This window comes from Pungitius pungitius, chromosome 8 (genome assembly GCF_949316345.1).
Source record: "Pungitius pungitius chromosome 8, fPunPun2.1, whole genome shotgun sequence".
Classification (NCBI taxonomy): Eukaryota; Metazoa; Chordata; class Actinopteri; order Perciformes; family Gasterosteidae; genus Pungitius; species Pungitius pungitius.
The window spans coordinates 16,709,302-16,723,342 of record NC_084907.1 but is presented as its reverse complement, the minus strand read 5'-3'; the positions used below and the strand labels follow the sequence as shown (position 1 = coordinate 16,723,342).

At 42.4% G+C, this 14,041-nt stretch overlaps 1 protein-coding gene across 5 annotated transcripts in view; it reads left to right on the top strand.

Annotated features, from left to right (window-relative positions):
- Window positions 1-14,041, top strand: part of LOC119229551 (calmodulin-binding transcription activator 1-like) — a 49,063-nt gene that overhangs the window by 26,863 nt on the left and 8,159 nt on the right. For all 5 annotated transcript variants that reach the window (XM_037490032.2, XM_037490034.2, XM_037490030.2 and 2 more), the window contains exons 6-14: window positions 1,252-1,323; window positions 3,171-3,324; window positions 5,067-6,934; window positions 7,708-7,834; window positions 8,302-8,436; window positions 12,129-12,277; window positions 12,938-13,122; window positions 13,204-13,282; window positions 13,374-13,641. In XM_037490032.2, coding sequence (XP_037345929.2) covers window positions 1,252-1,323; window positions 3,171-3,324; window positions 5,067-6,934; window positions 7,708-7,834; window positions 8,302-8,436; window positions 12,129-12,277; window positions 12,938-13,122; window positions 13,204-13,282; window positions 13,374-13,641 — 3,037 coding nt within the window. The remainder of the gene's footprint in view (window positions 1-1,251; window positions 1,324-3,170; window positions 3,325-5,066; window positions 6,935-7,707; window positions 7,835-8,301; window positions 8,437-12,128; window positions 12,278-12,937; window positions 13,123-13,203; window positions 13,283-13,373; window positions 13,642-14,041) is intronic.

The window sequence follows — 14,041 nt, the reverse complement described above, 5'->3', positions numbered from 1 at the left end:
TCGAATGGAAATATATGGAGATGCACTCTGCCTTTGGCAAAACACACTTTAGATAGAGGGCGGGCTACTTCTGAGGCAAGAGGCAAATGGATAGAAAATATAAGTGTGCACAAGTGTTCATGAGACAGAAAACAGGACAAATTGTAAGTCTTGGTTATATACAGCCTGATTACTGAGCGTTTGTGTTTGTGTGTGTGCAATTCAACACAAACACATTTTGTGTGTGTGTGTGAGTGTGTGAGAGAGAGAGAGATCCGTGATTTTTTCTTTAGAATATATATGCAAAAATGGTTCTGTGATGATCCTGATAGAAGGCTTTTCAGTCAAAAGCGCAATCTCTGAAAAACAGTATTTGAGCATTAATGTTGAAATGTTTACATGCCACTTGGACAGTGGAACTGGTTTTAAATGCTTGTTCAGACTCCTTTGAATGTTCTTCTACTGACTTTCAATTTTTTTAATCTGCACAAGTACATCCAGTCAAGAAATTCAGCTTACTTTGTTAAATAAAAAATAATAATTGTAATATTCTTGAACTTAAGGTGTCAAAGAAAGCATTGTTTTCTTGGTGTTGGTTCATGCATTTTGTTGGCAGTAGTACTGAAATTAATTTCATCCCGCACCAAACACAAATACAAACAAATATAGAATATGAAATTGTATAAATCACTAAGTTGACGTCTGCATTCACACATATGGTATTTTTTCACACACACTTTCACACCACACTATTTTGTATATGTAAGCATCCTCTGCTAGATGGAGTCCATTCTGAACTTCCTCTTCATCTTGTCTACCTTGACTGATACCTCGTACTTCCCTCGCTTTCTCCTCCTCTTCTTTGTCCCTTTCATTGTTACTGATTGCTCTCGCAGTGTTTTGTGAATTCCTAATGGGTAATGTTTAGTCCTGTTGAGGCATTAAATTTCATAATCTCTTGTGCTGTAATTGTCAACATTAGATTTATAGCTTTTCGAAAAGACATTAGGAAAAAAAATGCATACAGCATGTTTGCAATTTAGTTTTAGCACCGCAATCAATACAGCCTAAGTGGGTATAACCTAAGTTCTCCTCTCCTGTTCTCTCATTTACTGTCCTCTCCTCCTCTCCTTTACACTTTTTGTCTCGCTTCCTCCATTTTTCTTTTCTCGTCTACCCCTGCAATCTCCTCTCCTCACTTTTCCTTTCCTCTCCTCTCCTCTCCTCTCCTCTCCTCCTTTCCTTTCCTTTCCTTTCCTCTCCTCTCTCTAGTGTCTGTATGGCTGCTACGTCCACTCCTCCATCATCCCCACCTTCCATCGTAGATGCTATTGGCTGCTGCAGGTAAGCCCACCCCCCTTTCCCACCTTACCTTTCGTCACACATTCATACAAATATAAAACGAGACAGCATTCACAGGGTGGTGATAATCTGTTATTAATTCTCATATATGGCAGCGTGCCTTTGCAATTTCAGGTATTTAGCTCCACACTATGACCATCTTGTAGCAATTATTCCAGCTATGTTATGCGGTTATTCCTTATTCTTCACAAAACTGGGCAACCAGAACATATATTAGCAATGTTACACAAAGTTTTGTCTGTTAAACCGTCCATTTCCCAAACAAAACACTAAGCTAACCCATCAAACAGCAGTAAACATCATGCTCCTCTAAATTAATGAGGCAGACACAGTGAAATTACTCACAAAGCTTGGGTCATAATAAAATTGGATGTTTTTTGGCTGAGTGCACACACACACACACACAACCACATGGTAAGACCACCAGAATATACCTAGAATATGCAGAGGCAATATCTTATATTCAGCTAACATACGATGTAGAAATGTCTATATATCTCTGCAAGTTGATTGCAACTCCAAGATCTTAGTGTGTTGTCGAGCCCCTGACTCACAATACTCGGAGCTAGCATCAAGGTCTCAGACGCTACTCTCCACGTGGTCCTCTAGAAGAAAAGACCCTGGAGCTACAAACAACATGCACAACATGCTCAAACCAACACACACATGCACAGGTGTCCCGTCTGTTTAAAAGCATGTTGTTTTCATAGAGATGTTGGACTTGCTCTACTGCTCATATGAAAGACAACAGAGAGCAGGATTTACACACACAGACTCACACACACACACACACACACACACATTCGCACATGTCTCTTCTGCTATTGGCCATCTGAGACTTGATCACCAGGACCTCATCGTCTTCAAATGACATGTTACATGATGAATCCTAAAAAACAATTACATTTACACTGCCTCTCTCTTCATCCTTATCTATTCTTTTTCAAGAAAATATTGAATAACCATTCATGTTCATTTAAAACACAAGAAATAACAAGAAGGATTTTCCAGCTGTAAATTGAATAAGCCATCAGCCAATACATTTTCTTTTTTCGGCATGGCCAGCTAGTTTGATATCTTCATTCTGAAATTCCGAAGGGAAATTTAACTTCCTTTATCTGGGAAGTGCCATTGTCTGCTCTTTGTGCCATTATCGAAACACATCAGTGACTGTGATCATAAATCAGTGTGTGAGTGCCGTTGCATTGCACAGTGTGGTGCTGTAGCAGGCATCCTCTTTTGGAGAGAAATGTGTTCCACCTCAGCAGGTCCTCTCCTCACCTGAGTCTGTCTACTGAATCTTTCATCAAGAGAAGCTTCTCTCGCGTTCACTCTTCTCTCTGCCTCTCTCTATCTCACACACACACGCACACACACACACACACACACACACACACACACAACATGCATGCATGTGACTGCACTTGTTGAATCATTTATGGGTTAGACATTCCATAGGTCTGCTGGTGGCCTAGAGTATAATGGTAACTACTGTAAACCACACCCACACACACACACATGTAGACACTTCTGCAGCCTCTGCAGGGTCAGAGAGAGAGAGAGTGATGAGTGGACTCGAGCTGTTAAATCTTTTATAGGCAGGTGAGAGAATCTTATCTGACACGCTCATGTCCAACCTTCTCCGTGACCTCCACGTTCTCTCCCGCTTCCCATTCTCTATTGCCTCTCCATCTTTAAATAGACTAGTCATTTCATGTTGTGTGTTGGTAAGGGCATTACAATGAATCAATCAATAAAGGCAGTGTTAAACTGACACAATGTGCGTACATGTATCTGTGTGTGTGTGTGTGTGTGTCCCTGTGCTGTAGAATCCAGACATTGTGCTTGTGCACTACTTGAATGTACCGGCAGTGGACGATAGCGGGAAGCCATGTGGTCCTGTCCTTTGCTCCATCAACACAGACAGAAAGGAGTGGGCCAAGTGGAGCAAGGAGGAGCTCATTGGACAACTCAAACCCATGTGTGAGTTAGCGTTACCGTCACTCAGCACCTCGTGCTCTCATTTTTCCTAATGTGAGTTGAAATGAGATTTTGGTAAAGATAACTTGGTGAGGCAAAATGCAACATCTGGACTCATCAAAAGAAATGTTTAGGCGTTGAGAGTGGATTTATTTACTAACTTTATAAAGTAGTGGTATATTTCTGATAATCCCTGCTGTTAAAGAGTTAAAGGGAAGTTCATTCCATTCATCAGGGCTTTGTACAGATTTAGATTTGTTGTTTTTGATGGCTCCATCAGTCAGCGCCATGCTGCCACCTAGAGGGAGATACACATTTCATCACGGAAAGGCAGCATGGAGGGAAAGACGCAGATGCTAGAAATATCCAACATGTATTATTCATAAATGGGCATCAAGGAGTAGATATTTTCAGTACACAGATGGGCAAAAATGCATCAAAATGTATTTCTAAAATAAATGTATTCATATACAAAATACTTGTACCAGAAAATGTAACAAAATACAATACAATTTTGTATTTAAGTATAGGAAACACTGGCTTTGTATCAACAATAAAAGATTCATAAAATATTAATAACATGGTAATTAAAAATACATTTATGTCCATCAAGTTCTGCACAAAAAAATGAATGAAAAGAAAAATAATAAATCAGTGATCAGACTTCACTTTATAAGGGATCTTGAACATACAACATCCCAATCTCCCTCTTCCTATAGCTAGCTACTCGACTGATAAGTTAACTTTATTAACACTAGCCTAGTCAGCATGCTAGCATCATTAACACATTAGCAGTGATTTATAAATTAACCATCACCATGTATATATAAAATAGGCTATGTAGCCAGACCCAGACATACATTATACGTCAAGCTATTTAACATCTGTCACACTGAGAGGACTTCTTACCATGACAGACAATCCATTAAACTTAAAGACCTGAAAACTGAACTTGTGAACTGTTTTTTGGTTTGTGGAGGAAGTTCTTTGAGAATTTAAATTCAAAATGACTCTAAAGTATTTTGTTACAAATTACATTCGGTTTTTATAAAAAATAAATTGAATACATGATACGTATTTCAAATAAAAGTAATGGAAATCTGCCCAGTAGGCTACAGTCAAAATAAGACACGTACACACTTACCTAATCTCTCCCTTCTTTTCATCTGGTTTGGAAGGGCAAATCAGGAGAGCCTCCCAAACCTAAGTGGCTCGTTGACTTAAGTAGCACCTCAAATCTCCCTCTCACCACTGAATCATATTCCCACTCGTTTTTCCACCTGCCCTATTTTGGTCACACAAAACAGCTCCCAGTTTTTTCCCTTTCCTAGCGCTTCTCTCTTAAACACTTGCTTCATTTATCTTGGCCTTTATGTTTGTTGGTTTTAATTACATCAATCGGAAAATGCTTCAGCTAAATCCCCAAAATGTAAATGAAGTTTTTCTAATTTAGAAACTAGAAATACCTTCAGAAGGGACATTTGACATTACATTCACATTGCACATTTTGCATTTATGTTTTTATAATGTTGAACACTCAAGATTCTCAACCTGTGTTACAAGGGTATTTATGATATAATTATTTCCAGTGAACATTTTAAACACTGGAGGGCACCCTTACACACCATCAAATGTGTGGGAGGTAATTCTACGGTAATATCAAGATTGAAAATGAATTGAAAACCTAAAAGAAAAATGCATTGCCTTACATGCTGTTTCCTTTGTTTGAATGTCTCTTCCGACAGGTGCTGGAAGCAGCCTGCATCAAAAATGTTCCAGTGTCAAGCAGCGCATCATCTCATCCAAGCAGGAGTCAGGGACAGCAGCGGGAGGTGGAGGTGCAGCAGGTACCGGTGTAGCGGCAGGCCAGAGAGCTGAGGAAGCAGATGGCTCAGAGGTTCAGAACAGCGATGTGTCAGAGGGCCAGACAGAGCGCACTCCTACCGGGGGCAGGAGTAGAGCCGGTGGAGGAGAGAGGAGGAATGGCAGGATAAACAACAAACCCTCCCTACTCCCACAGAGCAGCATGGAAGTGTCCTCATCTACCTCCACTAACCAGGTGGAGGTCCCTGACACCACCCAGAGCTCCCCATTGTCAATCACCAGCGACATGGCTGATAGTCCCGCTCTGGCTATTGGGGCAGGCTTGACACAGAGCACAGCTGTGTTCATGTCTGAGGTCACCACGCTGACTGGTGATTCAGTTTTCTCTGCAGGCCACACCCACCTGCTGGAATCCACCCATGAAAGCCCCACCGCTGGCATCCTGTTGGCCGTTGCCCCTGAAAATCAGAGGTTTGCTTCGTTTCCGGGTGGTGTGGGCTTAGGGGAAGCCGGAGAGTTGGTTCTGTCAAGCTCTTTAGACTCTGGTGGAGGAGTCAGCATTCCTGAGACCACCATGAACTTTGACCCTGATTGCTTCCTCAACAATCCCAAGCAGGGCCAGACGTATGGAGGAGGTGGAGGGAAGGCTGAGGGATGTAACGGCGATCATGGAGGACTTCACGGCTCCTCCAACGGCTTCATCTACAACCCGGCCCTTGTTAACAACATTAAGACGGAACCTACACCCTTGGAGCCCCCGCTGGCCGCTCAGAGCAGCTATGTAGGGGAAGGGACGGGCCTCAGTCCCAGCACCACCCTGGAGCAGATGGACTTCAGTGCGGTGATGTCATCAGCGTGTGTCCCAAATCTGAGCCAGCCTGTACACCACCCCTCCCCCAGCCTCTTCCTCCAGGCCTCCCCCCAGGCAAGCCAGCCCTCAAAGCTGCAGACCAATGGCACTGAGGCCACACAGGAACCAGGCGAGGCACAGGCTTTTATCGGCCTGCCCACGGTGCAAACAGACATACCAGTCGCCAATGGAGACCCGCATACAAACCTCCACCAAGCCAGCCCAAACCTGCAGGGCCTGTGTGGAAGGAATGGACAAGAAGCAGCTATGGGCTCTTTTCCTCTAAAACCACAGGATACGACCGCCGAGCAGTCCGGCAGCAGGGGACATCGAGAGGTCGGGGGCCTAGATAAGACTTCTCAGAATGGAGGGGAGTTGCTTCTCAAGTCTGGAGATCCTCACGTTGCCTACACAAGTGTTGACACCGAACACTACCCGCAACCCACTGATGACAATGGAGGAGGAGAAGAGGGAAGAGGTGGTGGTGGAGGACTACGGGACAATGAAATTCTCTGTAATGGCGTTAGCTTGTCAGGGGCCAATAGTTCTCTGGTGGCCAACAGCCAGTCAATAGCTGCTGGTACAAGCATCGAGGGGGCACTTTATAGCTCTCCTCTTCCTCAGCAAGGGGTGGGGGCATCAACTGCAACAACAGGGGCAGGAGCGGCCATTAGTCTGGAAGGCTTTGAGGCTTCCTTTGGAAGCCAGTTCTCTGATCTTATCAATGATTTCATCTCAGTTGAGGGGTCTGGAGGTGGGGTGGGGGCAGCTGTGACCGGGGTTCTAATGCCTCAGGAGGGGGCGGCAGGAGAGGGGCGGGGCACTGGAGCAGGCCACCTGCAGGGCTCGGAGGTGGAGCAGGGAGCTCTTGGAATGCTCCAGGGGACTGGGAGGCTGTTTGGTGTGACGGACTACTCCCCAGAGTGGTCTTATCCAGAGGTTAGTAAACCATACATGATTATCATTCATTACTTATTCATCATTGCTCGCTACAGGAAAATCGGTCCCCACCACCACATGATTGACTTACTGCTGTTAAACGCTGAAAGCACGCTGGGCACAATGTACTTGTAGTAAGACCGCCAGTCTGGCTGTGTGGTCATTAAGGACTCAGAATATCTCAGACTCAGCTGATTGGATTTTGATGAAATTTCAATATTACAGTGATTACGCTGGGTGGCCTCATTAATTTACCCATGTAACACTTATAATATGCCATACGCCAGTTCTGTCATTGAATCATGATGAAACTTGTGGAAACATAGCATCTATTAGTCAAAAATAACTCATTTCACTAACTGTATTCTATGTCTCATGAGATCTCATCCCAAGATGTGCAAGCATTCAGCTGATATTTTCTTCCAGGATCATCAGTGTTACATCATACTGGTTCTTCCAGTGTTTTGGGTTTCTTAAAAAGTACCACTGTTTCACTTCAAAGGCTCAAAGGGAGATGGTAGAGTTTTAAGAAATAACTAAAAAAGTGCATTACTTATGACAATATGTTGTTTATGTTTTATTTGTAGCTACAGTGCATGGCAGTATTGTTCATATTACTAATATCTATCAGTTATATTCATATAATGGAAAACGTTAAAGCGTAGGCCACTGTGTCTCTGAGGATGGTTTCTACCATGGATGGAATCAGAGTGTTTTTATAGAAACACACTACACACTGTTGTTAGACTGAAGCCTCTGTTTGTGTGCTACAGGGTGGAGTGAAGGTGCTTATCACAGGTCCGTGGTTGGAGTCGAGCAGTGAGTACAGCTGTCTCTTTGATCACATCAGTGTCCCTGCTGCACTCATCCAGCCCGGGGTGCTGCGCTGCTACTGCCCAGGTAACACATATGTGTATGCATGCACCATCACGCACAAACAATATACTTTTTGATTGAAATACAAACCTAGCCCCGACTGCCACTCCACTAAACCCTATAATAAGACATTTATTTTGTTTCAGCATTCAAAGAAAGAATCTTAATATGTTGGCAGCACACCCTTACAGTCCCACAAATGAGAACAATACAAACAAGTATGAGTATTTTGAAGAGGGACACTGACTGGCAAGAGCAATTCAAACACATTTATTTTGAATTGTCTAGTAAATGATGGATGAGTCACATCCTGCTACATTAAGTCTGATCGAGGGACAACTGCGAGACAAAGTCTTGTTTAGTCACACGTGGGCAAAAACAATATTTGACATGGTACAATGGACAGACTGTCCTTAAATTATCCTGTGAGGAGAGATCACTCTCAGCACAGAGACCGGTTTACTAATTCGTTACTTTATGACTGTTTTCAGCACATGACACAGGACTGGTGATGCTACAGGTAGCTATGGGCGGTGAGGTCATCTCTTCCTCTGTGGTGTTTGAATACAAGGCGCGTGACCTCCCTGCCCTGCCATCTTCTCAGCACGACTGGCTGTCCCTCGATGGTGAGACTGTTGTTTTATTTTGACTCTTTTTGTTTACTCAATAAAGCGCATGATAAAAACGAGTACACAGCTGCTTCATTGTGTGCCTGGAGAGTTGCGTTTGTGCAAACTATATATTTTTTCTCTGTTTGAGGCTTTGCATTTGACTGACTATAATTTACTGCAGAAAAGTTAAACCATAACATACAAAATACATATTTTACTTATTCTTTTTTTCCATTAACTTGTGATCCAAAAATCCCCAAATTCAAGCATTTATTATGACTTTGAGAGAACCTTTTGATGTGTCTCTATGTGTGTATTTGTGTGTGTGGCAGTCATTGTGCTGCTCTGTTTTGTTAAATCCATCCATTGTTGTAGCCACAGATGTATGCTATCGTGTGTATCGTATCGCTGTGTGGGATTTGGCTCAATTGTCTTGTTCTGTGCTGGGGACGCAGCGTTTCTTTTCTATTGTCGCCCTCAGCTTGCATGCAGATAAATAAAAGTAGCTATGCTCCTAAGCCATATGCTCAGTGAAATGTGTTGTGTTAACTGCTCTTTTAATTTGATCAGCCCCCCCCCCCCCCCCCCCCCTTAATAAAGGGTTTTGTTTTATAGGAATTTGTTTTTGGTCAGAATATTTGTTATGGAGTTTATTCAGCACGTTAGCATGTTGGAACGAAATCGGAATTATTTTATGAGACCTTCAGATGTTTTTCTAGTAAGGTTTCAGTGAATCTTATTAAACCGTCATAATATGTGATTGGAGAATACAATATTCTTGTAGTCAGGTTGCATATATACTACGTGCACGGCACACGGGTGTAGGGGGTCGCTTCTGTGTGCAATTGCAGCTTGGAAACACGCGCGTCTCCTCGGCGAGGCATGTCCTGTTCCTCTGTGTTCGCCCCCGTCTCTGCGTTGCGCAATGCGGCAATGCGGCTCTACGGTCACAGCGGGCCGCCTGTTTGCTGGAGTGAAGGGCAAGGACATCATGGCACACTCGCGGTCTACTTGACAGCCAAAATGTGCGGCACCAGCGGCAGTGCGCCATGCCGGCTCGTGCACGCTACGCCCGGGCTCTGCGTTTGACTCTCTTCGGGGACGCCGAGAGCCGAACGTGCGCTCCGGTTTGTCGAGTCCTTTGTTTGTCCTCAAATGTTCTTCAAAGGCACATCCCCTGGGGGAAAAATGCCCAATTTGATCGCACATGCGTCACCACATGACAATTCACTGCTCCAATTCAGTTCGTGTGCAGTTTGTTGTTGAACTGATGACGACCGAGTCTCCTGCAGCTCAGAGTCTGGCGGGCGGATTTGAAGCGTGTCTGCTCAAACCACAACTTGGATTCCCCCCTCCCTCCTCCCTCCTCTCTCTCTCTCTCTCTCTCTCTCTGCCGCTCTCTGCACTTAGTTGTGTTGGCTCGATCGGAGCAGCTATGTGTGAGTCGCGCGCTTCAAACTCACGGGGTTGAGCAGAAGCGGGAACAAAGAGAGCCGCAGATAGAGAGACTCGCTTGTTGGGTTCGTAGTTTATTTTATTTTAATCTGATGTTAAGTTCAAACGGCACCCTGCTGTTGCCTTCTAGGTCTGTGTTGTTTGTTATCACGCTGCTATAGATTGACATACATGTGCCTGTTGTCGAAATTTCCACTTCATAGCTAAATCCTCAAGCTGCTTTTGCATATCATGTTTCAGTCCAAATATTTAAACTATGTGTGGTGCACAGCCGATTTGAGATAATTACGGATGAAATGCCACAAGTCCTCGCGTTGTTTGCTAAAAGGACCGATATAGAGGCTGCTTGTTTTGTGTGGCAGGCCTGATAATTAGAAGCTTATTTAGCATTGCACGTTGAGCCGTTAACTTTCAGCACCACCAGGAGTGGACAGCTCCACTGGACCGTACAACAACAAAGGCCCACATAATGATATGTCTATAGGCAGAGGCATGTGGTTATGTTGTTGATCACCCACAGCTTAAATACATACCAGACCTTGTGTCTTAAGTGTTCATGGTTATTACTGAAACATTATCTGTATATGACAAAAGGGCTTTTAAATCGGTTGAATTATTTTCATCTATAGAACACTTTAACTTCTATAAAGAGTTAAGAGTTATTAAGTTTCTGTCTATTTCAATATAACCTCAAATTGTATCCAGAACCACTTGGATTTAGTAATAGTTGTAGGTGTGCCAACACCTTTTTACCGTTAAAAATTAGAAATATTCTCTCTGGTCTGTTTTTTTTTTAGTTGGTTTGCAATACTCTCGTCTATTATTAGACTTGCTGACCTCACTTCGAACTGTGTTTTTCTGGGGCAAGTGGGGAAAGTTGTGCAGAACTTCATTTATTGGAAAATAATCCATTGGAGGGAAAGCTCAATGGAATATTGAAACTTTTAACAGACCAGCAATGCTTGTTATAAAATCCACAGGTACCCAGTACAACTACAGGTAATGATCCAACATTGAAGAAACGCTGAATTTGTTTGCAAGTGCAGGAATATAAAAGCTGTGTCACTAGAATACTTACTCTAAATTGTTTTTTACTGGGCTATTTTAATCCATTCACTTAAAAAACAGTTACTAAAATAATAGATTAGATTTGCATTTAACCAACATGGTGAAAAAAAATGTTATTGATGGATATACTTGCAATCAACTGACATCATAATTAAAATGAATTGTTTTTTATTGAATCCTAAAATGACTTTTAAAAGAGTGTATGTATCCTTCATAATGTATCCTTACAGCATTAAAACTCAAGTAGCATGATTTGCTGTGAATTTTAAAATGCTAAATTACATTAAGGCATAGTAAAATAACTAAAATAGAAAGTAAAATTAAATAGACAATAAAGTAGACAATAAAATAAAAATGGATAGCCAGTTTGAAAGAAATGTTACAGACAGGACATTCAAGTAATGTTCCAAAATTCTTTTTTTCTGGCAACTTCTGTTCTGTCAAAAAAGGAGATTAATGAAATGGTTATCTCCTCACTATTGAATTGCTGAAAATCAAATAATGATATTTCTTAACTTTCTATTTGAATTACTTACTTGAATTCATTTTTTATTGAAATTTAATTAAATGTAACTTATATAATCAACCACATCAAAGTCCTCATAGCAGATGCCAATCCTCGTCTTGCTTTTACATCTGACTTTTAAATCATTCTTTTCTGTTTAAAATGCTGCTCCAGAAAATTCTACTCCTCATCTGATTGGCCGAGGGGAAAAGGAGGAGCCTTAGCCTCTTGTTCATTTTCATGGCTCCACCCTTTCGGCTCATTTTGTTTGCCGCAGATAGAAAGAAAGAAAAATGGGATTGAATTGAGAAGAGAAAAAATAGAGCGACTGAGTTAGAGAGCAGCAGGTGGAATGACATAATAGGCACTGCAGCAGAACTGCAGCAGCATCGAAACAAAGGGTCACACATACAAACAGGCAAACGAAATGTACATTTGCTGTTATATCTGAAATCTTTCACCTACACATAGACACACAAACCCACAGTTTTAATGCTTTCCAAGTTCCCATTGTTGTTAAGGGGTTTTAATGAAAGGGACGCCAGATCCAAGATAGACCTTATCCCTCTAAGCGTTCTCCGAGTAGGATTAACTAAAACATAATCTTGATTTGTTGAAACAAAGAATAAATAAGTAGGCAATGTTTACATCTTCATATGTCCCATCTTTTTTCCTGTAGATACTCAATTCAGGATGTCCATCCTGGAGCGTCTCGAGCAGATGGAACAGAGAATGGCTGAGATAACCAATCAAAACCCCAGTTCAGAAACCATGGCAACGAGGGATGGAGGATTGGAGGGAGGAGGAGCTACTGATCAGCAGTCTCAAGTAAGGCAGAAAAGGAGTGATATAGCTTGGGTGAAATATACCTTCTCACTGCTAGATTCTTAAACAATGTTTATAGTGCAGTACAGGTGAACAACATTATTCCAAACAGAACGTTTTTTAGTCGTAGATGTTTGTTCACTAAAATGTAAATGCAAAACTACTCAGTTCAATGTAACAATGCAATCTTGAGTGTTGACAGTTCAGTAAATCAAACACTGATGGCACATCGCTGTGCATTACATATATATATATTTTTTTAGACACAATTGCTTTGCGCTGGTTTGAGTTTAGTTGGCTGAAAGAATGTTTCAAAGAGGGTTCATAACTAAAAGAAGGTTGAGAACTAGTGTAGTAATAATTAATTAATTCAGTATTCCCAATCCACTTGCTAACATGTTTTATAGAGGACACTGTAGAGTACATTAAGCCCATTGGCAAAATGAAACAATACCTTCAGACACCAGTTAGACAATTAGAATGTGCCAGATTGTATACATTGCCATCGTTGTCTACTTTTTTCAGGCATTGTTGCATACTTTGACCCCACAGGGACATTACGGATGAATGGCTAACCCGCTATATTATCCACCATATATTGGGTAATGAGGATTTCAGACACACTCCACCGAAATGGAAACCCTTTTGTCTCTGATCTTCCAGATTTCTACTGATCAAGGTTCGTTCGAAGGTCGTGTTGTGGTGGTTTGTGAGAAGATGATGTCTCAGCCCTGCTGGGCTTCGTCTAATCAGCTCGTTCACAGCAAGAACTCCAGAGGAATGACCTTACTGCATCTGGCTGCAGCTCAGGGCTATGCAGGGCTCATTCAGACCCTCATTCGCTGGCGGTGAGTAACACGCAATCATGACACACCATTGTGAACGCACAGGCTGTCAGTTAGTTTCACTTGTGTTGTCCTGCTCTGCAGTACAAAGCATGCAGACAGTATTGACCTCGAGCTAGAGGTGGATCCTCTCAACGTAGACCACTTCTCCTGTACTCCATTGGTGAGTGACCATTATAATATTTCTGAAAGATGTGTGTCTTTCTTTCTGTGCCTGTGTGTGATCTGATTGTTTTGTTCTTTTGCCTCCACAGATGTGGGCGTGCGCTCTGGGGCACACTGAGGCAGCATTGGTGCTTTATCAGTGGGACCCAAGAGCTCTGGCTATTCCTGATTCGCTTGGACGCTTGCCGCTCAACATTGCCCGATCCCGGGGCCACACTCGATTGGCTGAGCTCTTAGAGCAGCTGCAGCTGACTCCCCAAGCTCAGGGCCAGTCTGCTGACACTTGGATGGACAGGTGGAGAGGAGAGTCACAGACCAGCGGAATAAGCAACAGCCCTATGCCAAACCCTAACTTAGGTGGGATAGAATGCTATATTGTTTTTTTTTGCCAACAACAAATCTTTTTTGTTATTTTTAATGGGTCACTTCAACCAGAACACAAACAAGAAATTGCCATTTAGCCCTAGTGGAATGTAACCTCGCTGGTGGTTTCAGTTTATAATATAGAGGCTATAATCAGGAATCAGGAATCGTTTATTCCCATAATATGTCAGACATACATGGAATTTGACTTGGCGGTTGGTGCATGACGGCAGATAGTACAATAATGGAGAACAGACAACGTAGTACAGAAATATAATAATATATCTCTCTTTGAAGTTAGCTTAGCATGAAGACTGGAAACTATAAGCCTGACAGTCCAAAGGTAACAAACTCAAAACCTCTGAAGCTCCCTAAAATAAATAAGTCGAAAAAC